This window comes from Malaclemys terrapin, chromosome 5 (assembly GCF_027887155.1).
Source record: "Malaclemys terrapin pileata isolate rMalTer1 chromosome 5, rMalTer1.hap1, whole genome shotgun sequence".
NCBI classification, from domain to species: Eukaryota; Metazoa; Chordata; order Testudines; family Emydidae; genus Malaclemys; species Malaclemys terrapin.
This window is the reverse complement of record NC_071509.1, coordinates 46,101,045-46,128,884: the sequence shown is the minus strand read 5'-3', so window position 1 is coordinate 46,128,884 and position 27,840 is coordinate 46,101,045. Positions and strand designations below refer to the sequence as shown.

Here is a 27,840-nt window from a genome sequence, read left to right as displayed (position 1 = left end):
CTTAACCAAGTCATACATTTCACGAAGAGAATTGAGCAACTGGTTAATAAATATCCATTTATGACTAAAATAAACTAATTCCTTTTCTCTTTGTGACAGACAGGACTACTATCTGGCTAACAAGGATTTCAACCCATGTATGCTTTTATCTGTGATCAGCAACAACTAACCATATCACCTACCCCCATGGCAGAAACCTTTGTTTGTAAGAGAGTAAAAAACATACGAACCCACAGAGCTTACATAACCAGATCTAGGAAAGAATCTTATTGAGTTGACTAAGCTACTGGGAGAATCCAAAACCAAAAAAAAGTTACAGTACAGTTTTATTTATTCCTAATATAAATTAACTCAAATTACATATTAACTTACTCCTGCTAGTGCACAATGGCAATTAAAATACTAATATTGCAAATTCAATGAAATGCAGCAAAACAAGCTGGCTGGAGCCAACAAGAATGCAGAGATATTCAAAAGGAATATCCAGGAGTATTAAAAAGCAATGGGTTTTACTGAAAATTGAACTCTGTAAAAGAATGAGTTAGCCGCAGAGGATCTCAATAGCAAAAAAGCTAGTATCAGCTCAAATGTTTTTATCCTACTATGACTGCAGTATTATAACAGCTTTGTCAAACCTTAAAACACATCGTAAAAATACATACATTGTAGTATTTTAATCAAAACAAAGCTTTCATAGTACTAATGAAATTGAGCAGGAAACAATGACATGAGCAGGGTCTAACGTAGGTAGGTGCCTTGCATGCCATGACAGTTCAGCACCATTGCCATAGCACTGCTGCGACATCCCTGCTTTTTTAAATCCTGAGCTTCTTTTGCTCGCAGCCACCAAGTGTTGTAATCAAGTCATATTACAACCCAGGGTCAGTCATTGGATGGGAAACCACCAATGAAAGCCAAACACAGGCATTTCTTCTTCCAAATCACACAGAATAATCTTAGGGGACACCATCAGCTGGAGAGATGTGATCTGAATAACAGCTGTCAGTTCTGCAGAGTTGTGCAAATTCTGCATGTGCTTTTCATGATGAGTCACAAAGAGGATTTCTGGTCCCATCCTATCTCCACATATGTACAAGTCAGAATTCAACTCTATCTCCAGCAGTTAGTCTAATAATTCACTATCTCTCCTTAATCTGAGCTCAACAATTTCATTTTTGTAAAGAGAGAATGAGTGTTACTTGGATGGAAAAACTGTTTACTTTGTGCCACACAAACGGAGGGGAAACTAACAGAATACCTTTGGGAGTGGCAGTAAATTTTTTTTTTGTTTGCTGTTTAGATCTGGAATTTTTTTTCTAGCTCTTTACGTCACAACCTCAAATAGAGCAACATGCAAGTTAACTATTCTTAGATAGCCATAGAAGAGGGCAGTTTAAAGACAATGATGTCACTTACAGACAGATTAAATTCATATGGATTTTAATGAAATGGGATTAATTTTAAAATTAAAAATTTATGGTATTTTTGGGCCTTCTCTAATTTTTAATGTTAAGAACTTAAAGCTACAATTCTCACTATGTGCGAGGATTTACGTGCACAACTACCATTAATAATGGAGAGGAACCTTGAACTAATAATGGCTAAAGCCTGGGACTTGGAGTCAGGAGATCCTGGTTCTATTCCTGGCATTGCCACTGACACACCATGTGATCTTGGGCTAGTTAATCTTTGGGCCTCTGCTTCAGTTTCTCCAGCTATAAATTAGAGCTATGCCATACATACTATTCCTCACAGGCATGTTTTGAGGCTTACTTTATTCATGTTTATAGAGCATTTTAAGATCTTCAGCTGGATAACAGGCTAGTAAAGATATCAGCTAGCTGCCTAACTAGACTACAGAATTACTAGCACTTTCAATACTAATTGGAGAAAGATGTGTTCAGATTTAAGGAATAGAGATCTGCCTAACAATTTCACATATATACCAGACACAAGCATACATGCCTAGAAATATTTCTCTCTACTATACTTCTGGTGCAGGAGACCCATTCCTTTCCAATGGCTGCCAGGACTGGCGCCGTAATTTTAGGCATCTACAAAAAAGTCTAGGCAATGGCCATGTACACCCCAAATGATTCTCCCATTGCAGGTTGTTACCAGTACCGTGTATGTCTCTCTTATTCCCTCTCAATTATTTTGTTGGAATGATGCCTGGATCTGAGCCAGGACATGAATGGAAAGCTCATAAAGGGACCCCCATGCCTCTAAAAACACATGAAGACAAGATCGTATTAGTCTATGATATGGTGCAGCTTGACTAAACTCTTCTGCATGTTCGGGCAAGAAAGCGGCATATTGAAAGCAGAGCATTTTCCTCTATTGTAAATGATGCCTTTGGCCACCTGATATGCTTTAGCACAACACTATGGTGCATCAAAGGAAAACATTCTAGGCAAATTGAAGACAGGACTAGTCTATTTGACAAGTGAACACAAACACCAGGGGAGCAATAAGAAGAAGGGAAAAGGGGAGAGAGGCCAAAGATAACATGGAACATAACAAAAAACACAAGCAGAGGAGGTGACTGAAACTGACAATTGAGAGAAAAGCAAACAAGGACCTTGGGAGAGTAAGAAGATGAGAGAAAACCCATCCCACTAGAAACAGCACCTATTGTTGGCAGATAGAAGTGCTGCCTCCAGAAAAAATGCTTCCTTATTCAAAGCTTGGGAAGTGGCAGAAATAGACCAAAAGCCCTAAATCACTCAACCGAAAGTAAAAACAAAAACAAAACAAAACAAAAAACAAGAAAAGCAGTGGAAGGCAAGAGAATAGAATAATTTCAATGCTTAAAAAATATGCTTGATTTTATATACTTGAAAATTTTTCCCAGGAAAAATCCAGAGAACTCTTTCTTTCCCCAGTCTACCACCTCCTCTTGCCTACTTTTCTGCCTCTCTTTCCTCCCGTATTTCAATGTGCATTAGGGCCAGACATCAAATAAGGGGACCACAATTCATTTTGAGAGTGCAGAAACTAAGTACATATTGTGCTGAATCAGGCACACAGAAAGTGGCTCCCCTTATTTTTGGGAACTATATACCACACCAGTCATCTTCTACAAGAAGTAGAAGTGGGTGAACTGCTGCCTTGGCATTCCAGAACCACCATTAATTAGTTAGAAAGGAGTCTTACAAAACCTTGAGCCTACACATACTTGCAGATCCATGCTTTGTTACTACTTTATCACAGAAATCCAGGCCGTAGTCTTCTCTACCATGAAAACACCTGTGCTTCAGCTGTGCTTTATACCCATTTTAAATATAAATCTTGACAATCCCTATTAACACCATTTTGATTTCCCATCCTATTCCCTGTGCCACTTCCCTCTACATAGACACAAGTTGTGCTGTCAGAAACATCTAGTAGCTCCTTTTGCTAGTGTTCACTGTAAGTTAGCCAGGTAGTGTCAATCAGACCACATTAAGGCAATCTATGCGCTAGGAATATGACATGGGGTCCCATGTGGCTCCATCCCTGCCTTCTACTTGACGTGTTGGTGGTAGAGACTGCAGCACGGGACCCTCTTTTCCCCCCCAGGAAGAGCAGCAGGGATACCCCCCTTCCTTCAGGAGCAGCAGAAGACTCTTCTTTCTCCCGAGAAGACGATGCAAAGTGCATGTGCGGGGGACAGGTGGAGGGGGATAACACTCAGTACTTAGCTCATCAGCTGCAATGTCTCTTTGGTGCATGAGCTAAGCATATTAGACTCTTCTCTGGCCACTCTCCCACAGTCCTTTTCTGGCGTGATGTGGGAGGCTACCTCATCCTACTGAGATGCATGGGGCAGTTCACCCCTTTTAGGGGCTATTATTTCAGGCTGTCTGCAGACTCAGGCAGACATCACTGCATTGAATTACACTTGGTTCATGTTTTCAAACTTTCTCCATGACCAAGAGGATGGTGGGGGAGGGGGAGGAAAGGGGAGTCATATGAAAGATGAGATTCTGATGTGATCATATGACTCCATGAGCTAAGGTCCTAGGAACAGACCTGTCATGCTCATGCCTTATTCCAGTCCTGGTGGCAATGGAAACAGGAACAAAGAAATATTTGGGTTATGAAAGATGTATAGTAGGATTAGAACATGTAAACGTAAGCCCTCTGTTTCCTCAACCCTAAATAACAAACAAGTCTCCTGCCATCTTTTTTTCCCCAAGTTCAATTTATTTAGTTCCTTTCCTCACACAATATTCCCTGAAATATTTTTCATGATGTTAGTAGTCCCTGAAAATAGATTCTCCTCTCAGAAGAGTTTCCTCAACCTTAAGAATTGTGAAGCTAGTAGATTCTGCTCTTATAATATTTTATTTTCATTTGTTTCTATGTGGTAATGGATTATAATGTATCGTGTCATTATTTAGGAGTGAATTTTTATCTTGGAGGCCATTTTGGTAATTCTCTATAGATCCCTTCCCTTTCATCTATTAGCTTCACTGGCCATAAGAAATTCTAAAGGTCTGCTCTCTCCCCCTCGACTCTTTTTCAGCAAATCTGCAATACAAAAATGAAAAGCACCATTTCAGTCTAGTCCAAAGTTAGCAAGACAAGGAAGCAAATTAAAACAAAAGCATCTGTATGCAAACACTGACTGAAGGTACTTCTCTCTTGGACATGGATAACCAAGCTGCATAATCTTGAAAGAGCAGACCTCATACCTCTCAGCTGTTACTTAGACTATTCAGACAGTGATTTTACACCTTAATTTACCACTGTGCCCCACACAGACCTGGTGTTCTTGTTATAATTGACTGACATCAGAAATGATATATCTAGTCATCAGATCCCACTGCATCTAATTACCTATTACAATTATAGCTATGCAATAGAGCAGGGAATTTCTGAAAACTAAAAATGCCAAACAACACACAACACTCCAGAATACTAACATTCTTTTGTTTGAAGCTGGAAATCTAACACTAATTATAATGGTTTATACCATCTAATTACATTGCTGATTCAATCATGAATCTGAAATTACAAAACCTTTACTGAGAAGAAACTAAAAATGGCATTGTGCGGGCGCATATTTATTCTGTTGCAAAGACTCATATGTTTACTCAGTTTACAAACCAAAAAGTTATTTTGTAAATGTCAGTGCTGCAAACTCAACCTTGTATCTGAAAATTCAAGCTGTGTTCTGCCTTCTATATCATCATCATCATCATCACCGCAATACAATTCTGCAAACAGAAGCCGAATAGACAGAAAATTTCAAGCTACATCAATTTAGACACTTATATGATATCACCTTCATCGCTGTACCGAGGTGAAGACCAAGGCAGAATAGTAGCCAGCTCACTCTTCCATAGCTATATTGGTCTTGCAGTGCTAACAGGAGCAGGTGCCATTATTCACATAATTACTCTTCTGACTATAACTGTACCTTTAACTCCCTTTCAGCTGCTGCTCCCTCCAATAAAATGAGGCCCCTATGTCTGTCAAACATTCTCACCTCAACCTCTCTAAGGACAGTGGTAATCCTCATCCCCAGGTAGGTCCAATTCACTATCACTCCCCAACCAACCTTCACTCTGCCACCAGCCTGCCTTCCTGTTATCACCACTCTTGAAGATGGCTTCAAACCATCTCCTTCTGACAAACCCAGCTCTGTGCTCCTGACATAATCTGGCTTCCCACGCTTGTTCCTGACCTCATGGTTGGGTTCAGAACCAGCATTAGGAGAAGAGGGTCCATTGCCAAGAATGCAAGCAGGGATGAAGCAGACTGTCCCATCCCAGGGAGGTGGGATGAATCAAAACCCCATCCCCAGCATAGTGGGTCTGGCTAATACCACAAAGTTTAGGAAAAAGTAGCACAGCACCAATCCTAGCTTTTGTTATTTTTGTGGTGTTCTTGATTTTGTATCTTTGGTACATGGTGAGAAAGGTCAGATTCTCCCAACCCCCAATATGTTTACACTCGTTTTTTGTGCTTTTTATGTAGTATAGTCCTTGCTTTATTTTGTTTTTTTACATTGTGCAGCATCTAGAGACCTGTTGTGATATGCTCCCATTGTTTTCTGCCCTGCCCCTCAAAATAGCAATAGAGACGAAAAGTTACAGTTGGTCTCTTTGTTTAGGTGGTTGGGAAGCAAAGTGACCCAATGTATTTCAATAATTTATCCTCTTTTTGATAAAGGAATAGAGACTATCTGAATGCAAAAATTGCCAAACATTAACATCCTCTTGTTTGAATCTGGAGAACTGCAACTAATTATAATGGCTCACGCACACTAATTATGTTGCTGATCTAATCAGCTAACATCAGTAAAAGAGCTGAATAAATTTGCACAATAGCTGGGACAGTCAGTCAATCTCTCAATGGGACAGAATGAAACATGCCAGCTGATTTAAAGCACACTTATCAGTTGCATGGTATACAACACCAAAAGCCAACTGCAATGTTCCTTTACCTTCCTAAAGCAGAAACACTAAATCTTAAGTAGTATAAATGCTTCTGACCTGGGAAGATCCTGGAATTAAAACAAATTTAGCCCCTTGCCTTTCCATTAGCTAGTGCTTAAATCCATTATGCAACAGAAAACATGCAGAGAAAACACAGCTGATGTGTGTTTTTTTTATTCTTACTGTCAGCTCTCTGTGCACAGTGTGAGTGGCAGGCCTCTTTAAACTGAGCTCAATGCTAGTGGTGTCCTGCTTCAGTTCCATCGGGTATCCATCCGCTCCGGACACCCCTTCAAACTTTGGAGATCTTCTTAGTAAAGGAGCAAATATCACTGTTGTACATTCTTTATCCTTCTCTTCAAGTCCATTGAAAGTTTCGCCATTCATGCTGACTTTTCCATCTACCTGCAGAACAATAAATAAATACTCTGAGGAAATAACACAGAAGATCAAGCTGGCATGTATTTTTCATTAATAAAATAATAAAGAATCTACATAATACTAACAACGGTTTAGCACAAAATGAAAGACAGTTCTGGGCTTGAAGAGTTTACAATAACAATACAGACACTCAGGAGATAGGATCACTAGGAAATCCAGGAGGAGAAGATAAACTTTTTCTCCCTCATAAGTTATAAACACACTTTTGTGGGCATTAACATAAAAAGTGTTGTGTTGTTGTTTTGTTTTTAAAGAGAACAAGATGAGGGTGGTGGCTGAGTCAGTAGGGAAAATCAGGGAATATTAGAGATGGGGAAGCTTCAATAAAAGCAAAAGAAGAGAGAGAGAGACAGAGAGAGAAACTAATGAGGTGTGACCCTCAAGACCTCAGTAGATCCTAATTCACAAGTGATGAAATAATTAAAAATCCACAGGATACCGCAAATTTTAGGCAGAGTTCTCAACAAACAGGATGATTTAGAAATATGGCTTCACGGTACATTTTCAAGCTACTGCACCAAACTTTAAAGGATACCTATACTGAATCCTTCAGTTATGCAGAGCATCACAGAGAGGCAAGAATGCTCAAGCATCTACAAACTATACCGCTGAACTGCTATGTAATCAGCTGGTCTCATCTTAATACTAGGTGGACTGTGCACTCTGGAGCACAGTAGCTTTATGTTTAAAAGGTCAAAAGCAGCAGAACTCAGCCGATTATTCCTTTGCCCCACTACTCATAAGGGAGCAAGCCTGAAGTCAGCTCCCTACCCCATCAAACGAGGGTTTGGAAACGAAGTCCCAATATGCTGGGAGCGGGGAGCAGAGAGGGCTTCCCCTCTGCTCCCCGGAGAAGAAAAGAGACATGTCACTCTGCCTTCCTCACTAGATGTCAAACGGACAATATCTATTAAAAATACACATCAGAAAAGAGTTAGCTATTTCCATTCTCAAGGTAAAGAAGTCACAGTTCAAGCTATCCTGGTCCCCCTTCCCAGCATTCATAACCCTACACTGAGGAGCAATGAATTAGGGATCAAGCTAGTTCTAACCGCATCTTCTTTAGCTTGATCATGTCACTGACTTTCCTTTAACTCATGACTTTTTAAAAACAAAGTTCACATTTATTAATACCACTATTAGATTTTGAATTAGGGTAGCACCTAAAGGGTCCAGTCAGGATCAGGGCCCCATTGTGGAAGTCACTGTACGTACATATAGGGAAGAAGGTCTCTGCCCCACAGAACTTACAAGCTAAGTATGATGAGACACAACAGATGGATACAGTAGACAGGGAAAGTGCAAGGTAACCGTGAGCTGATGTTATGATCAGCATAATAAGCAGCAGTCACAGCACATCAGCTGCTTAGCTATAGTTGAGTGTTTTGCAGGCATGAAGGCAAATTGAGTTTTAAGAAGAGATTTGAAGGAGGATAATGTAGTGGTTTTGCAGATTTGTTTAAAGGGGGCTCCATCCATCAATAAGGAGCATCATGGGAAGAAAATGAAAAGGTGTTTGAGGGAAAATTGGACTTCTGGGCAACAAAGGCTGTTACTGCTGGCAAAGAGATTACACAGATCAATGCCACATAAGAGATTGGTAGCATGGACCATGTGAAATGTTTTGAAATGGCTAATCTATAAGTACTATATAAATACAAATTTAAGTACAAATTCAGATGCAAGCCATTCCTTGGAACACTGTGCTTTAGAATACTATTAAAAATCGATGCAAAGAATGTGAAGGACAAGGAACAGGTCTTTTCAATAAACTGAAACATTTAAAGTGGCATAGTTTCCCTCACCTCTCAATCTTTCTTCATTCAGCTACCCTTGGTTTACTTTTTTTAGTCAACAGTTTGGGTAGAACCCTCCTGGATAGCAACTCAACTTGGCATACACAACCAACTCTGGACCAAGAGCAAACTGCTCTTTCTGCTGACTTTTCCTGTTTGTATGATCAGTCAAGGCTCTGCTCTGTATATTAGGGAAATTCATTTAAGGCCAAACGCTGCCAGGGAGTGGGTATTTTTTGTGAGATGCTCAGTGCCCTCAAGTCCCAGTGAAGGCATTGAGAGTTGAAGGTGCTTAGCACTTTACAAAAATTGGCCTTAAATGGGGAAAAGCAACAGCGCGACCCAGCAGATTTTAGTGTGTATGTCAAATGTTATCACTATACAATAAAAAAAGAACCTCCCCATCTCTCCTACAACCACCATCGTCTGCCCAAGTCATTACTACTCACAGTTTAATTCTGAATACAAATGTTGGCAGGTCTTGAACCCACAAGTCCTTTGGGATTTTGTTGTATTATCTACTAGACAGCTCATGAAAGCTTTTAAAAATAAAAAAGCCAGAAAAATACTGGCTAGTTAAGCCATCCATTTTCGTGTCTCTGTTTAGACTAAAACATTTCTCTATTTACATAGGGAGGGAAAGCAAATGTTTGAATGATCAGAACAGATGCCCTGGTTGCAGAGTTAAACAAACATATTCCCCTCCTCCTGATCTGGAGCTAGTCAACACACTGTCATCATGGCAAAGCATCATAAATATATCAGTGTTTTAATTTAAACAGGGTAAAGCAATTGTATAACAATTCTTTTTTGGATAATTCTTACTGAGATAGATCACACTGTCCCGCATAAAGCGGGCAGCTAAGATCTGAGCAGACTTAGCGTGTTCTCTTTAGTTTGTCCACATATACCTGCTTCTTCCCTTTATTTTCATCCTATGAATTTTTTTAAAATAGTCAGGATCAGAAGCCAGAGAAAAATCCATGTGTCATGCAAGAGGAGCTGTAAAATTCAAACTTCAAGAGGCTGATCAAGTCAATAGTGTTTTGAATGTTTAAAGTGCTCGATAATGCTAAGAACTCTGAAAAATCAGGTCCTTAGCATCTTACCTTGGGCATTCAGAATTAATGAATATTTTACCTTAAATTTCTCTGTCCCCCATTTCCCCATCTATAAAATGGGGATAATAATACCCCTTCATCTCAACAAGGTGTTGTGAAAATAAATCCACTAATATTCATGAAACACTCGGACAGTACAGCACCACAGAAAAGAAATAAAACAGCCTATAAGGAAATTAATACGCCTGTCTTCAGAGCAGGGTTTGAATACAGCGAGGTAAAAAATTCAACCTGAGGCACACATCTGGCATGGAAAATTTCAGTCTGAATGGTTAAAGATTCACAAAGTTATAAGCAACTAAAAACAGGGTCTTATAATGTAAGTGTGAGGCAACCTTAATAATAGGCAAAGCTGCCAATACCCCACATCCGTTTTTCTCTCACCACAAAAAAACAAAATGATGAATTTTGTAATGTATGGGTATGTTGCTTCCCATATTCCTTAAGCCTAAATTGCCTTTCACATTTATGAATTCATGTGACATATGTTGGTGTTCCTTTGGCATTTAATTGATTTTGACCAGTGCAAGGCATCCTACCTTAAATGTTTTCAAGACCTGGTGCGTGTTTTTGGGTTGTGCATAAGGCTTGGGTGTCAGCATAGGCACAGCCTTGGAGACAACAGTTTTGCTTGGAGATATTTGGCCTGTTGAAACAGTGGCTTCTGATTCGTTGATGGGAACAATGGTTGCTTCAATCGTGGCAGTGTATTTTGGAGGAGGCAGAGATTGTTGCCGTAAGTATCTCATAGGATTTGGGTCCTTCGGTGGCGATGATGAATTTGGCTCCACTGAATGGCTTCTTTCCAGAATTTTTGGCATCTCCAAACGTTCAAGGACAGCTTCGCTAATGGTGAACCTTTCAATGTATTGTTGGAGAATGCTCTCCGCCTCCTCATGTGACCTGGCATTCTTGTAGGCTTCATACAGCTCCTTTTCTCTTCTCTCTCTGTGTGGGAGGTAACATAAGAAAGATTACCATGCAAAGATTAACAGAGAGAGAATTACCCATGTGCACCAAGCCTGAGGTGAAATTTGGGTCAAATTCTCCTCTACAATCCACACTACAGTGATTATGTGTAACTGTAAGAGTAGCTCATTTCTTTCCTCAGGCATGATGTCCCCACTACAAGTAGAGCAACAGCTACACAAAACACTCAGTATTCTTAAATATGCAACTGCACTTCCGTAGAACAACCTACTTCTCCTCCACAATTTCTCTGTAAGTCTTGATACTTTTCCTTCGCTCACTTATTCCATCACCGCCACTCAATAATCTTTCCATCTTCTTTCTCTCTGCTTCTTTTTTAATTAGGTCCTGTGAAGCGCTTCTTCTCCGACTTTTCCACCGTGCCAGATCCTATACCAGAAGGGAAGACATGTGCAGATTCAGAGCTTTAGAACACTAGTCACAGAAATGTTCAGCTGTGAGGCTGTTACTTAACCAATAGAGGAACACCTCAATCGACAGCTGACTACTCAATAACTGAATGACTCCAGCTGTAGACTGATTTCACATACCTAAATGGCCAACAGTGTAACAATCCTTAATTTTAAAAAAAGTTATAAAGGAAATTATAATTTTTTAAAAATAAAAAAAAATGGTTGACTATTTCTGTCAGTGGGTTTCACTATAGTTTCCGCATCTTTGCCAGTTCATTTTTTCCCTATTGGTCATGTCACTAATCTTAATTTGTGATGGGCCTGTTATGACTTTCTGGTGCTGCAGTCCTGTATTAACTGAAAACATTGAGAAGTCCAGTTATCCAAAGATCAGCATATTCATCTTTAGCTCTTCATCCTAATGACTATGGGGAAAACCCTGGTCGCTACAGCATGAAGAATAAACAGATTTGGTATAGAGCGAGTGTTGGAGGGTGGAAATCACAGTGATTCAAGAGAATGAAATCCTCCTCCTGCATCACAGGAGGTCAGCAGGCCTGTTCTTCTACCCCCTGTTGCAGCCTCAGGGTAGTAACCTCCCTTGTTGCTTTGCAACTTCTCCACCTATAAGTTGGTTAGTATATCCACAACTCTGAAGATTCACTAACTGTTCCATCCCTTTGTGAACAAAGTAGCCATGCACTGGGGTGACGAAAACCTCAAAACACAACCCATGTCATAAGGTCCTTGCATCCTCTTTGGTTCATGAATTCAGAGCCTTTTGTGGCCACAGAGGACTATGGAAGAAGATCTGTCCCTACATTAGATACTAGAATGTTATCAACACTGTAAAATCAGTAAGGCAATGTTACAAAGCTATAAAACTATTTTGCGGTTAAATATTACACAGCCAAATTTTATTTTAAGAAAACAGCTTGATATTCATATATAAACAATAGGAAGGACATATTGGTCACTTTGACAACTAGTTTAACACCATTACAAAATTAGTGTACAGAACATATTTCAAGTATCTTTAGCAAGTTATAGTTTAAAAGAAAATCAGCATTACTATGCAGATACTTGTTTCAAACATTATTTCATGAACTATAGTTTTCTAAATGGCACTCTAGCCCAGAAAAGATGGTTACCTTTCGTAGCTATCGTTCTTTGAGATGTGTTGCTTTGCTCATGTCCATTCCATTGTGGTGTGTGTGCTCGCCAGTGCCGGAAGTTTTTCCCTCAGTGGTATCCATAGGGGACCGGCTCTGGCACCCTCTGGAGTGGCATGCAGAGGGGAAGGAGGGTAGGTCACGGAATCGACATGAACACATCTCAAAGAACACCAGTTATGAAAGGTAACCGTCTTTTCTTCTTCGAGTGCTTTCTCGTGTCCATTCCATTGTAGGTGACTCCCAAGCAGTGCCACCGGAGGCAGGTAGGAGTTCATGGATGTGTTGATTGCAACACAGCTCTGCCAAATCCAGCATCATCTCTCACTTGCTGGGTAATGGCATAATGTGTAGTGAACATGTGTACTGAAGACCAGGTCGCAGCCCTGCAGCTGTCCTGGATAGGGATGTGTATCAGGAAGGCAGCCGAAGATGCCTTAGCCCTAGTCGAGTGAGCCTTCACCATCGGTAACTCACCAACTCGTAACAAGTAGGGATGCAGGTGGTGATCCAATTTGAAATCCTCTGAGAGGACACCAGAAGGCCTTCATCCTGTCAGCTATTGCGATAAAGAGCTGGGTCGATCTGCTTGGTGCGTTCCAGGTAGAATGCCAGGGCACGCCTGACATCTGAGTGTCCAGCTGCCTCTCCTCATTGGTCATTTAAGGCTTTGGACAGAACGCCAGGAGGAAGATATCCCGGTTGACATGGAAGTGCGACACCACCTTTGTCAGGAAGGCCAGATGGGGCCGCAACTGGACCCCGTGTACGGGGATTCGAAGTGAGGGCTTTCATTTCGGAGACACATCTCACCGGGGTAATAGCTACAAGGAATGCAACCTTCCACGACAAGTGGGAAAGGGAACAAGAAGCCATAGGTTAAAAGGGCGGACCCGTGAGCCTGAAGACGACCAGGTTGAGGTTCCATTGGGGAACCGGGTCCCGGACCGGTCGAAAGAGTCTTTCAAGGCCTTTCAGGAATCTGATTGACATCTCATGCGAGAACACCAATCTACTATGGATGTGAGGATGGAAGGGCAATATGGCAGCTAGGTGCACCTTGATCGAAGAGAAGGTGAGACCTTGGTGTTTTAAGTGAAGCGGGTAATCTAGGGTGGACTGCAGAGCCAACTGGGTTGGGGAGATATTCCCCTCCGACAACCAGCAGGAGAAACGCTTCCACTTTGCCAGGTAAGTTGCTCCGGTGGACGGCTCTCTGTTCTCCAAGAGAACTTGCTGTGCCTGACTAAAGCAGGCTTGTTCCTCTGGATTCAGCCACGCAGCATCCAAGCTGTGAGGTGGAGAGAGGCGAAGTTCTAGTGCAGGAGTCGACCGTGATCCTGTGAGAGTAGGAGTCTGGGTGACTGGGAAGTGGCCATCGGGCTGCAACAGTCAGATCCACGAGCATGCCAAATCAATGCTGGTGAGGCCATGCTGGAGCAATCATAATGACCTGTGCCTTGTCCCTGTTGATTTTTGAGAGGACTTTGATGATGAGCAGAATTGGCAGGAAGGCGTACATCAGGTCCCCTGACCAAGACAGGAGAAAGGCGTTGGATAGTAAGCCTCTGCCGAGGCCTTGCAGAGAACAAAACTGATGATACTTTCTATCCTGTCTGGTGGCAAATAGATCCACTCGGGGAGCTCCCCACTTCTGGAAGAGCATTCTGACAACCTCCGAGTGAAGGGACCACTCATGGTGCAAGAAAGACGACCTCCTGAGGCAATGCACCAGCATGTTCCAGATGCCGGGGAGGTGCAAGAGTTCCAGGTGGATTGCATGCTGGATGCAGAAGTCCCACAGATGGAGGACCTCCTGGCGCAGAGCCGACGATCAAGTTCCCCCCTACCTGTTGACGTAGAACATGGGAGCCATGTTGTCCGTCAACACTTGCACCACCCGGCCGGATAGTTGGGAAAGGAAGACACTGCAAGCAATGCAGATGGCTCTGAGCTCCCTGATGTTTATATGCAATCTTCTTTCGAAGCCATCACCCTTGAGTCCGCAGCATACCAAGATGTGCTCCCCAACCGAGGTCGGACATATCTGAAATCAAGGAGACCGTGGGTCATGGGCTCGCGAACGGCACATCTTCCAACACCAGAATTGGGTCAGACCACCACTGCAGAGAGGTAAGTACCCGCAGAGGGACTGTGATGACCTCGTCTATGTAATGTCTGGCTGGGGAGTAACTGACGCAAGCCACACATGGAGAGGAGGCAGCCTGAATCTTGCATGTCGAACAACGTACATGTCCCGCTCCTAGGCTGAGTCCCGTACGGGACTAACTATTTCTAACTTTACACTAAGGGAATTATTCTATATACAACAAGTTCACTACTAGAAACAGAGACAGGAAAGCTTGCAAAGCAAGGAGACATTCCCACACTGTCACTGGCAGTAAGAAGGAACCGAGGGACAGAGGAGGCCAGCAGCACCCCTTATACTGGCACATATGTGCACCACTCCAGAGGGCGCCAGAAACAGTCCCCTACAGATACCGCGAGGGAAAAACTTCCGGCACCACACACACCAACAATGGAATGGACATGAGTAAGCCCTCAAAGAAAAAATATCTTAATTGAATTTATCAGTAAACTATCAGAAGGTCCTATAAGCATAATTTACTTTATTAAAAACAAGAATACACACTGTTACTTTTAATTTAGCTTCAATCAGCAAGATACTGATGTTATACTCAAGGGAACGCTCATTAAAGCAGTTCTTCACACGATCCACATATATTTCAGTCCACAATCCCTTTCTTCAAACGTGGTACTCTCTTGTTTTCCTGTTACTAATTATTCCTATTGAAGCAGTAAAACCTTTACTTATTTATGTACTCCCAGTACTGTCTGTTTAGAAATTAGTTTTTCCTTTAGCAAATTTCACAACATAACTGCCTCCCCTCCTCTTTTCGCAACAGAGAAAAAAAATGGATATAATTTGTTTTAAGCTTTCTTATTTTAAATCAGCAGAGCTAGAAAGAAAGCAACTGAAATCTATGAAACTGCCAATCTCTAGCAAACTTACTCCATGGGCATATACTAGCAAGTGGATTCATCAAGAACAATAATGCACCATGAATACAAACAATGTCCTGACCCTGTTCTTAGGATGCCAAGGACACTGAATAAGGGAATTTATAGTAGTTCTTAACAAATATTAAAGCTGTAGTATGCAGTATCAAGAGACGGTCCAGAAAATTCATATACAGTAGCTCAGGGTGCTTTGTATTTCAGCAGGCAGAGTCCCAAGACTTCTCAAATGAAAAAATACAAGTCAGAAGGATTAAATCTTTATTGGGTAACCCCAGTTGATATGGACTTACACCCCCACCCCAATATCAGTAGGCTATTGCCATGCTGCATCTATTGCACTAATCAGTTCTTAGTTTTATAAACCAACTATTTTTAGTATTTATTAAACTTTTACTAAAAGCAGCCTCTCAAATGTTTACAAATAGTGTTTATATATATATATAAGGAAGGGACTGTATCAATTGCTTTACAATGAAAAAAAATCTTAAGAACAGGATATTCAAAATTAATCATTTAGAACCAGTGCTCCTAAAGTGAATATGTATTAAACCCTTTGGTGCTGATTTACTTATACCCTGTTTCAATGCTTTCTTGAATGTCTGAGTTTACAGTGATTTGTTGAAATCAGCACCAATACACGAGGGAGTGCACAGGGGGTGTTTTGAGGGCATTTATGGGGGGCGGAGGGGGAGTTGCATTTTACTTTTAAGTGAATCAAACTTTGGGGGTAATTTTGTTGCCTGGGATTGGACTGAAAAATTTTAATCATCCACCATTATCTTGTCTGCATGTTATAAGCATAACACTTCATTTATTCAGATTTATTAGCACTGTGCCCATTCTGGGGTCCTTCTGTATTGTTTAGTTTTGCTTTTTGTTATTTATGGATTTGAGCAAGAATTTTTACTTAAGAAAAACAGATAAGAGCATAAGCAGAACTGTTCCCAGCCACAGCATTTTCCAAAGCTTTCCAGGAAGCAAGAGCAGCTTTTTCAAACAGAAAAACTTGACAGAGCCTCATGTCATCCAATGCCAGATGAACTGCAGGCACTTATGTTTAGCGGCAATCCTAATCCTGAAAACCTCACTCCAGATTGTTTTGTTGAAGAGATTTACACAGTGAATCTGGATTTAGCAGATTCATTTTATACATTACTGGAGTGACAAGTGCTGTTGTTGGAGGCGACATTATGCTGTACTCACATCTTGCCATCTATCCTCATCCTCTTTCAGTTGGTTGTGAATATGCTGTAGTTTTTCATGGCGAGCCTTGCTGTGAGGCTGCATCACAGCTTCATCTTCACACCTCATGTCAAACATACTCACACTCCTAAACAAAGGATGGACAATAAGCAGATCATTAGTTTACACTGATTAAATGTTTTAAACCTAGCTCATGTGAAGGTGCTAGAACAAAATCAAATACATGTCTCTTTGGAAGCGTCCAAACATCAGAGTATATATCAAAAGGACTTATCGGTTTCCACATGAGTTCCATGTACAACTGCAGGCACATTAGCACCACCCTTCTCAATTATCCCTTGTTTTTAATATTAGATAGCACCTTTTTTTTTCCATTATCACTTGTCCTCCATTAATAGGATTAAAAATTTGAGAATGTCTTAAAAATACTCTATTCAGAACCACTTTAAAATGCCGAACTTTCTGAAGCTCTCTTCCTGAATCACTTTTGAGAAGATACCTCCAATTTCTCTCTCTCTAGCAGAGACTGGATTTTATTTTATAACAAAACAAGAGAGGTTTGAGAGGTACAGTATTATACGCAGCATTGCAGGTTAAATGCCAATGGTAAGTAAGCTGTGAGAGTCTGCCCTGGAAAATGCATGAAGTATGAATGGGCATGTTATAGTTTACTTTTCATGAAGAACCACAATATTATCAGCAGTGAGCTATTAATACATCTGTTCTAAGAAAGGAAAGGTACAAACACTGTACAACAGTCATGATCTAGTCCACAACTATTTCTTTATATTTCTGTTCTTATCTTTGGAGAGTTAAAAGGTCATAGTTACATATTACAGTACATCACATATTACAGTATATTAATTTTGTTTAAAGACATTCACATGAAGATACTAAGTATATTATTTTTTGCAGTGCCTGGTACTTGCAAAACACTACCTCATTTGTGCCATTAAAACAATAAGCCATGCAGTTCCATGAGGTAATTCCACAGCATTGTTCAAAAAACCCATCTATAGCTAGAATGAGCCAATCAGCAGCAGAAGCAGAATGAAGATAAAATGGTTAAAATTGCAAGCAACAGTGCACATAGTTATCTATGTATACAATTTTAAAAACAGTCTACAAATTCAGTAATGAAGACTGTTGTGTATGTGTAGGTTTAGTTCAAATCTATATCTGAAGAAACAAGATGCAAATTAATCTTTTTCCAAGGAAAAATAAATAAATGTTTTTATAGTCTTCCATTAATGCATGGAGAGGGCACACCCATAATTCCTATCCACACTAATGGAAGTTACCCATAGACACAGAACACACCCTATAACCCTTAGTTATGTACAGCGAGCATAAGTTATTATTAAGCTTACTAACGATTTTGAAAAAAGCACAGAGAGCTGAGCAGAAACCCTAGTGATTCCTCATTGAGTGTAATTTAAGGGTTGTGTTACTCCAGAACGGGGCACTGTTAAATACTAAAGTCTAAAAGGCTATACGGTTTGTTTGTTTTATTTAACTAACTAAAGAAATGCCATGCACTAAGGGACATTTCAAAAATTTAATTTGGAGCATGGAGGATTTTTAAAATTTTAACACGGAAATATTGTCACCTCTGATGATTTACTACAATTTAAGAAGTTTGTGAACTCTTACAAATAAGGCCTTAGATAACAGAAATTAGCAATCTCTGGCAAGTGGTCCAAAGGAGTTTCATAAGCCTCCGAAGTCCTGCAGACGCAAAGAATAATTCTCATTCAGAGGAGTAAAAAGAGTCCCCCGAATGCCTGATTATTCATTCCAATTGCCCCCTTGCCAACAGTATCTAATTCTGCCAGCTTCTCTGTCACACGGTACTTGGGAATTAAGTCCTGTAACATATGGCAATTGGGCAAATACTTCTACACAGGGAGGCATAATGGAGAAGCTAGCTTTCCCTCCCAGCATTAGTCAGGTTCTCAGAGGGAGAAGTATGGAGGAGCTGCATTTTAAGGTACTGTGCTCTGCTCTGACTAATAGCACCACACATAATATATTTAAGGAAAGCTATTTATCCCCCTTGCTGTAGTGGAACAGGCCCTGGATTGGCATAAATAGTCTTCTCTTCCTGAGAAGAATTATCTTGAAAGCAAGGAAAAGAAACCTGGACCATGAACTACTGTTCAAAGATAAAACATTTTTCTCTCATCAACTGAAAATGGCATTAGGGAAGAAGTTCCCCAAAGCATTCTTCTCCTCATTTATAATTTAATAAAAATAATCAAACACCCCATTCAAGAGATGGGTGGCATCTCCCATTCAATCGTCTATTCGATGGAGCTAGCTTAACTCCTGGCTGCCAGGCAACTGTGTGCTGGAAAGAGAACAGGGGGAAAAGAAGAGGGAGCATTGGATCATGCAAAGTCAAATACATACTGTCATGAGTTCTCCACCTGTAAGGAAGTTCTGTAGCTAGTAGCCCAAGTTCTTTTTGGAAGTTTGGGATTCAGTGACAGCAGACTGACCTTTCTATTGAATCTGGTGTTCTCCCACAGACCTGGACATATCACTGCGAAGAGCTTGCCTAGACTACAGATATTTTCTGGTGGGCTGTGTCCTAGCATTGACGTCACTTATTTTCAAGCCTCTTATGTTATTCTCCTAATTTAGAGTTGTTCTTGAGAATGGTACCACATTTTTTTTCATCTGCTTCAAAGAAGCCCAAATACCATAAACACAAATAAAGGGCTGAAATAGCTAATTCAGGATCATCATAAATCTCTGGTAAGACAAACCCCAATGACTTCATAGTACACCATTTAAATGAGAATATGGTGAATAACATTTTATAAGAAAGAAAATGATTATCTGTTAGAAATGTGTAGACAGGATACTCATTATGTGGTTGCATTATAGTTTTATAGACATGTCAAGACTCACTTTTTTTTTTTTTTAAATAAAGTGTGCTGCCCGCCAGAGAGTAAAATTGAAGTAAACAAGCACATCTCAGCTCACATGGGCCTGTCAGGTTCATGGTGAAGTATAAACCTAAAATCAACACTAAACTGTCATGCTACCAAGAACTGTCAGCCTTCTTTTCAGGGGAGATGGGGCTGGTCAGCAGCATTGGTGCAAACCTGGCAGAGGGGAAAGGCAGGGACGAGAAATGTCTTAGGCCTGGTCTATACTAGGAATTTACAATGGAATGGCTACCTCCCTCAGGGGTGTGAAAAATCCACACCCCTGAAAGGGCATAGCTATCCTGACCTAACCACTGGCATAGACAGTGCTAGTTTGATAGAAGAATTCTTTCTTCAACTTAGCTTCCGCCTCTTGGGGAGGTGGATTACCTATGCCAATGGAACAGCCTCTCCTGTCAGTGTAAGTTGTGTCTACACTGAAGCATTAGTGTTGCAGCTGCGTTGCTGTAGCATTTTAAGTATAGACATACCCTTACCAACTTCCACCCTATAGCCAAAATCTGACAGCTCTAATGCCTGGGCACTTAAAATGAAATGGCTCTTCACCTTCCCCTAAAACACGATGCCCTGTCATTACTGCTCTTCACCACTTAATACAGGACCAAAACATTCTTTATGTCTCCCTCCACCTGTTCAGTTGGTGTCAGCCAACTCTTGGGTTGCTGTAGCCAGCAAAGCCTGCAGGGGGAGGAAGCAGCACAGATATTCACACTTCCTCCTTCTGCCCTGAAACAGGCCTCGCTTCTCCACTGTGGATGAGGTTATAGGCAGAATAAGTCTGGTGAGTGGGAGAGAGAAGGAAGAGCACCTAGGGAAGAGAATCCCAGTGCATGGCAAGAATCTGGGGAGGAAGAAGTGAAAGAGAATGAAAGCAGGCTTGTTTTTCTCTGCCAACAGCTCAGAGCAACTCCTTTGGTAGAAGAGTGAAAATCTAGGAATATCCCCACACTGCATTTTCCCCAAACCATTCCAGTGAGGATGATGCTGACCTCTGTCCCCAAAGAAGGAGCTGTCCAGCCCAGAACCCAGCAAGTCTACAGAAGACTGGGGCATCCAAAGACGGCCCTGCTCCTCCACAGCAGTTCTAGTATCCTTGGCAGTTCCTAATAGAGCTGCACTACTAGGGCCTCTACTAACAAGTGGAGGTTTCTCAAGAAACGCAACACAGGGTCTTCACAGAGAGTATGTCTACACTGCAATTAGACACCACGGCTGGCCTGTGCCAGCTGACTGGGGCTCAGGCTGAGGAGCTGGTTCACTGCAGTTCATTGCAGACTTCTGGGCATGGGCTGGAGACCAGGCTCTAGGACCCTGCAAGGTTATAGGGTCCCAGAGCTTGGGAGTCAGTCTGAGCCCGGAGTCTACTCTGTAATTAAAACAGCCCCACAGCCCAAGCCTCACAAGCTTGAGTCAGCTGGCACAGGCCAGCTGTGGGTTTTTAATTGTAATGTAGACATACCCAGAGAGGATATCAACTGCCTAGAGCTGTATTGTCCTTCCTACTAACCTGGGTAGGGCTATTGGGGTGATCAAGATAAATGCCTCCTTCTTTCCATCAAACCACATTGTCCTGAGGACCAGGACAGGGAATATTCAGTCTTGGGCCAATGACAAGATTAAGGTCTGACACCTATCAACCCACTAGGTCTAGAAAAAAGGAGTTTTTATGCCACTGGAAGGAGAGTTTCCAGTTTCCCACCTGGACACCCAGTACTTGCTTCTCTGACAGGTCTCAAGGTAATGGGACTTAAAAGCTGTGGCATATTTATGTACAGAAACATACATTTTAAGAAGTGTTTCAGATGTATTTGTTTTTTGGGGTTTTTTTTTTTTTCTCCTTCTGAGCCCTGCACTGTTGGATTCCAGCTGGCCAAGACATTTAGCTTTCAGGTGGAAGGATGCAATCAAATTTTCAAAAAATCTCCGAAAACGTTGGTAAAATAGTTATCCTGTAAAAAGTGGCATATCTGGAATCGACGATAGTGAAGTATAAAGGATTTTTATCTGCATGAGTTTGGAATGAACAGCATAATTCATTTATAACACTGCTATTCTCAAGTAATGTGACCATCTCAAACCCATGCCAATAAAGCCTTCATAGAACACCTTCATGTAGTCTCTCTCATATGTTTATTTATATGAATATATGCACATATGTGGGTGTTCACAGACAAAAACATTATGGAGTGGCAGAAAACTACTTGGCTAGGTAGAACCACTTTCCATTGTAAAGCCCCTTTTAGCAACTCCAATAACTGATTTTAAAAACTGATGTGGCTTAAAAATTGACACATTTATTCTGAGATGGAAAGAGAAATTTTCTGCAAAGTCAGAAGGAAATTCACAGTATTTCTGAGTTACAGATCATTTAAAAAAATACACAACTTGAAATTCTGACATTTGTCTTAACACATATGTCTTTCTCTAGCATAATAATAGCATGCTACATGTAATTTGCTTGTTTTAAAAAAAAACCCTATGTAGTGTTGATATTTATACACATGAAAGAACAGCATTTAATTTGAGTCGGAATTCAGGTGGCTGTGTGAATTTTGTTGACATGACAAGAATGTAGTTTAGTTATTAAGTGGACAGCGTAAGATGTCCCTAACAACTCATTTCTTTGCTTTTAAATGTTTGAGTTTCGTAAGTGAGGTGATAAGTAACTACACTTTTCACCTAATAAACTTATTTTTAAATGAAGTTTTTTTGTTTGAGATTAAAATGTGCTTGAGTTTTCTTCTAAGCACCAAATCCTTACATCACAGCTCTATCCTTAAATTAAGAAAAATCTCAAAGTGAGGGACTAGGAAATCCAGTGAAGTTGTATAGGTTATAATAGGCCCAACCTCGAAGGGATTTAAGAGATGGTTTTAGCAAGGCATGACTAATTAGCAATTTAAGATTTACTTTCCTAATTAATATTTGGAGATTACCAAAGGACTTCATTTACACTACTTTTGACTTTATTTTTCAACCCATCTAGATACATAGTCACTCCTCAATTTACCACTCCAGAATCAAAACTTTCCAAGACGTTTCCCAGATCTAGGTCTAACTTCCCTTACTAGTAATGGATTAGAGGTGATGCAAACCCACAAGTAAGAAAAGATCACACCAAGTTTTTTAAAGCAGCAGCTGCATATTAGTGTCATGCTGGTTTTTTTAGTTCTTTTCTGCAATATGAACACATATTACATTCCACCTTCAAGTGCTATTCTGAAACATTTATGTGTCAGAACACAGCATAATAATAATTTATCAACTGCATTTTAAATTAGTAGTAAGTATGGAAAGCATGCAGCTTAAGTTGTTTAAAGCAACCCTGTGAGCATAAGACAACTTACTCTGCGTCATCAGACACAGCAGTTCTGGGGCCGAATCTACAAGACCAAATATAAAATTAGATGGTTGGTAAAAACATGAAGTATCAATTGCAATCAAAGCCACACAGCTGGGCAAATTTTCATTTGCACCCCAAACCTCTTCATCAATCAAGTGGGCTGAAAAAGAAACATGCCACTCAGAGGTTATACAAACAACAAATGAGACTTACCCAGTCACACGAAGGAAACTATGTAGAAACAAAGCCATTTTTTCCAAAATATAAAAACTGTGGTGAAATACAATGTGAAATTGTTTGTAGAAAGTAGCTCCTGATGGAGACTATGGTGGTATTAGATTAACTGTTGTATTAGATAGAGATACATGCAATTAGTCTTGACATAAAAACTCTATTGAAACATTCCCTAATACAATGTTCAGAATCATCAATATTGAAAACAGGTAAAACAAGTATCATGCACAGTAAGTGAGCCACACTATTCAACGCTTTTTCGCAAGAGAAAAAAAGTCATCCTTTGAATTTGAACACAACATATGCCAATGTTATTCACAAAAGTGCATAGTTTGCTATTCGACTCATGCATATGACGTGTATTTGTTTTGAATCATGGAAGAACATCCAGAACACCAATCAGCATCCTTACTAGCTTCAATTTCTGTTCAAGAAAAAGCAAACTATACAAATCTAAAGATGCCACACATTTCAGTATCTTGCTTTTTCTGGAAGCTCCAGACAGAACTTCTTCCAAATCTTTTCCACAAGCCTTTTTTGCATTTTATACTTTCATTAGTCAAATATTTTCTTCCATTAACTATAGAAAAGAAATCAACGCCCCACTTGCAATTATTTTATTTGTTTTAAAAAGAGTACATTACTGACACACAGTGTTTGCAGTCCAGCCTAAAATAAGCCAGGCAAGTGCAAAACTAAATTCTGTAGTGTGCACACACTCTTAACAGGATACAGAGGGCTGCACAATATAAGCTGAGATTCACTTAGTAAGGAGCTCACGTTTGCAGGTGTTCGTCTCTGGATGACAACACTTTGTTTCTCTCAGGAACTTCCTGAAGCTGTGAAGTTTGATCTGAGTGAATTTGATCAAGACTATGACTACTCATGTGAACAGTGGAAGCCACATCTTGTCCTGTATCAGGGAGATGTTGTCTTTCTTGTTCTTTTTCTTCTCTGTGTTGAGACTGCACTGCCAGTCTCTGAGGACTGTTAGCACAGATTTGTGGACATTTTTCAGGGATGAATGAGCCAGTGATGGTGATGCTAAGAAAGCAATTTAAAATTTATTTTATAATTATGATAAATGGTTGATTATATACACATATATGCTATAAAGTCAGATGAACCAGTAAGTAATAGATAGAATTTCACAAGCTAAATGTATTAGGGGCATGCACAGTGGAATTTTGATAGTAAGGTAAGAGCTTGTAATTCTGCTCCACCAACCTAGAAGGAACTTCAGCCCTCTTTGTTTCATCCAAAGATGCAAACCTGAAGTACCACAGTTTATTTTAACTAAGCTACACCAGCACCAGGTTTTTTCAACCTCAAATTACTCTGTCTCCACCCAGGGGGACAAGCCTTTCCCATCGTAGCTAGATATAGGACTAGGGAAATGGGCTCTCAGGATAGAATCTGGACAATGATGCAGCCATCATTTTTTTAATCTTGTGTATCTTTTCCTTTTCAACCACAAACTTTGCATTTCAACCACCATCCAGAAGCTGAACAGCAAGATCTCTTCAAAACTCAGTTTGGAGTTATGCTTGATTGTCAACAGGTCACTCAAAGGCTAACCCTCCACTCCTCCCATACAGCCCTATCCATTGGGAGCAATGTGCCTACAGGCGCCACAGCCTGATTAGAAGGGATCTAGACCCAGAGTTGACATCTTCTGCTTGGTAGCTGATACAAAGCCAGCCCTGCGCAGCCACCTAATTTATTGAACATCACCTATCCTCCTCAAATCAGTATCCTCAGTATGGACTTTCCTGGTTCTCTTGATGGAAAACATGTTTAATAATAATTAATTATAATTTACCTAGATATAATTAGTGTATTCCCAGGATATAGTAATTACCAGACTGGATCAGACCAGTGATCCATCTAGTCCAGTATCCTGTCTCCAACAGTAGTCAGTTCCAAGTGTTTTATAGGAAGATGTAAGAATCCTGAAGTGGATAAATATGGAAGAACAATCTACCCATGGGGGGCAGTTTCTGCTTAACCTCCTCAGTTAGGGGTTGTTTATGCCCTGAAACATGAAGGTTTCTATAAATAACCCTATCTAGTGTAACTGTGGATATATTTTGGAAACAGAAGGTTATAACATAACTAAGATGTTTCAGTGAAACACGAGACTCGCCTCTAAGATGCAATTATAGTGAGGAAAGAAACTATTGGAACAAAATAACTTTACCTCTTCACTTTCTTTTCAGGCTTTACAAGTTTCTTAGTTCTCTCCTGGCTACTCTGCTGCTTTGAAAAAGGAACTGGAAGGAACTGTTTAACACTTGGTCCAGGCTGCTTTAGAAAAGCTCCAGTTCTTCTTGCCATCATGTCATCTCTTGGATCTGGAATTCTCACTTGGTGTTTTGCCCCACCCTTAGGCTGGTCATGATCTTTCAGTTTCTCATGGCTCTCCTCCCTTGTCACATTACAGCCCATGGAGACAGATGAAACTGTTCCATGATGTTGTTCCATTGTGCAATTCAAGGGCAAACTGCTGCTGAGGCAATTTTGGGTACCATTACTCAGAAGACCATTGAAAAAGATGGAAAACTAACATTTTTAGCAGCAGCAGCACAGGAACTGTGAACAAGAAGCAATTATGGAGAACAGCATGATATATGCTACTCTTTCAAGCAAATGAGGAATTAGATTTTTTTTTTATGCAGCCCATATTTACAGGTAAGCAATTACTCATTTAGAAGCCTTAATAAAATCTGGACAAAGAACTATGGATTGCCCAAAAAAAACCCTCCAAAAAGATGAATAACCACATGCATGCTAAACTGCAATTAGCAATCCAAGTCATTACGTGTAATGAAGAAAACAAGCTGTTTCATGTTCACAGGGTGCATTCTTGTAAGTAATTTCATGAGCTGAATACATGCCACAATTGGATATGAAATGAGTAAAATGCATCGTAGCTTCTCTCTCTCTTTTTTTTTTTTTTTTTTTTTAAAAGGAGTGGGACAACATTACAGACTGACCCAGTTAGCGTTACACGCAAAGCAAGCAGAAAGCTCTGTTTTTTTGGCTTCCATTCTCTGACCTTTCTGCTTTCTGTGGAGTCTTCAAGTCTCTCTTATGAATTACTCCTTTCTGTTGCTGCAGAGGATGATGGGCAACTGACATGGGAGAATATGGCATACAAACCGGGCTAGTCTGCCTCTGAAAGGTTCCCATCCTTCTAGCCATCATATCATCTCTCTCACTGTTTGGTGAACTCCCATCAAGCTCTTCCTCCCTGCTTTCATGCCATTCACTAAATCTGCATGGAGTTTGGTTCTGAGAGACAACACAGGCAGCCAACTGGATTCCTTGGCAATATTCATCTGTATCTGACCGTGCTACCTCACTAGTAATACAAGATTATTGAGAGCAGGGGGAAAAAGAGGAGATGGATAATGAAAAATTAGTCCATGGTGAAGTGAAACATATGAAAGTGGTAAGAAGAGAGATCCATTTCATTTTTATATCTAATTTTACTAACATTTCAGAATAAATTAATTTAGTTGACTGAGTAATTTGCTAGTGGTGTCCACTAGCAGTTTCTTGCTATGATGACAGGCTGAATGATTAGAGAAACTGAAGCCAATTAAATGTAAATTCTGGTCAAAGTGTGTAACTTCTTAGCACTGTCTTTCCTAGTTAAATGCCAGAAACAGAGTCACATAACCAGTACAGCTCAGTTTTAATAAGCATACTTCAGAAGATTACAGAGGTCTTCAAGGGAAAAATACAAATAATCTTCAAGGGGAAAAAAATCAGTATTGCCAGAACCTGGAGTGAAAGCTGCACTACAACTTCAAATACGTAAGTAGCATATGAAGCAAAAGCCTTGGAATGCAAAAAAGAAGCAGGCATAGCTAATAAGATTCCTAGTGGAACTAGTGATTTGATACCGATCAAAAATTCAAGTGTGACTCAGAATAAGTTTGCACAATGTTGCTCTGCATGACCCTAGATCTCTCTCCCTCTCTCTCTCTCTCTCTCTCTCTCTCTCAGATTCTGTGAAGGCATCAGATAATTTATTACAGCTCCAAAATGCTGAATGAGCCTATGTGCATAAGGAGCTCCTAACTACATCCTGCCATCCTTCCCCATGCAAGTCAGCATCCTGCAAGAAGCAGCTTCATTTTGGATTCAGCAATCTGTTTCCTAGACAACAACAGTAAATACCTGGAATCATTTTGTGGCCTGGAGACTTTGTTATTATGTCCAATGGTAGTGAGGCTGCAGGCAGTGGCAGATGCAAAGGTTTCATGGCAAATCTGTCTCTCAGCACTTTCCCTCCCAGTCTCCTCTGTGGTTTCACTATTGGATGTGGCCCTGGCAATACTAAGCTTCTCCCATTTCTGTTGATCAATCTCAGTCACTGGCCCAAAGTGCACAAACCTCTGCTTGGGGCTAGAAGCCTTTTTGTACACTCTTGCTTTACAGCTAGCAAAATCATCATGAATGGCTGCTTCCACTGCAATTTCAGCGGATGGTTCAGGATCCTTGGAACATTTGAGGTCTTCTTTGCTAGTCAGAACCAGAAACAAAGGAATCAAAGGAAGTTACAAGACAAAAGAAAAACCAAGAACAAAAATAACAAATAGCCTAGCAAACAGCTTAGTGTATACTGAGGGCTCTTAGATCCAAAGCCAGAGCATATAGGAGGTGGTGAACTGTCCATATGGGCTGGAAGCCAAGAGATAGCATAATTCCTC

General features: G+C 40.5%; 1 protein-coding gene across 19 annotated transcripts in view; it reads right to left on the bottom strand.

Annotated features, from left to right (window-relative positions):
• Positions 1–27,840, bottom strand: part of LIMCH1 (LIM and calponin homology domains 1) — a 307,341-nt gene that overhangs the window by 50,356 nt on the left and 229,145 nt on the right. For 8 of the 19 annotated variants that reach the window (XM_054029192.1, XM_054029186.1, XM_054029185.1 and 5 more), the window contains 9 exons: positions 27,308–27,652; positions 26,178–26,483; positions 25,320–25,625; positions 23,900–24,163; positions 22,890–22,925; positions 16,586–16,712; positions 10,988–11,145; positions 10,326–10,734; positions 6,612–6,833 (listed from right to left, as the gene is read on the bottom strand). In XM_054029192.1, coding sequence (XP_053885167.1) covers positions 6,612–6,833; positions 10,326–10,734; positions 10,988–11,145; positions 16,586–16,712; positions 22,890–22,925; positions 23,900–24,163; positions 25,320–25,625; positions 26,178–26,483; positions 27,308–27,652 — 2,173 coding nt within the window. Of the gene's footprint in view, positions 1–6,611; positions 6,834–10,325; positions 10,735–10,987; positions 11,146–16,585; positions 16,713–22,889; positions 22,926–23,899; positions 24,164–25,319; positions 25,629–26,177; positions 26,484–27,307; positions 27,653–27,840 lie in introns of all 19 variants that reach the window. The other 11 variants (XM_054029198.1, XM_054029199.1, XM_054029201.1 and 8 more) reach the window with 7 other exon arrangements.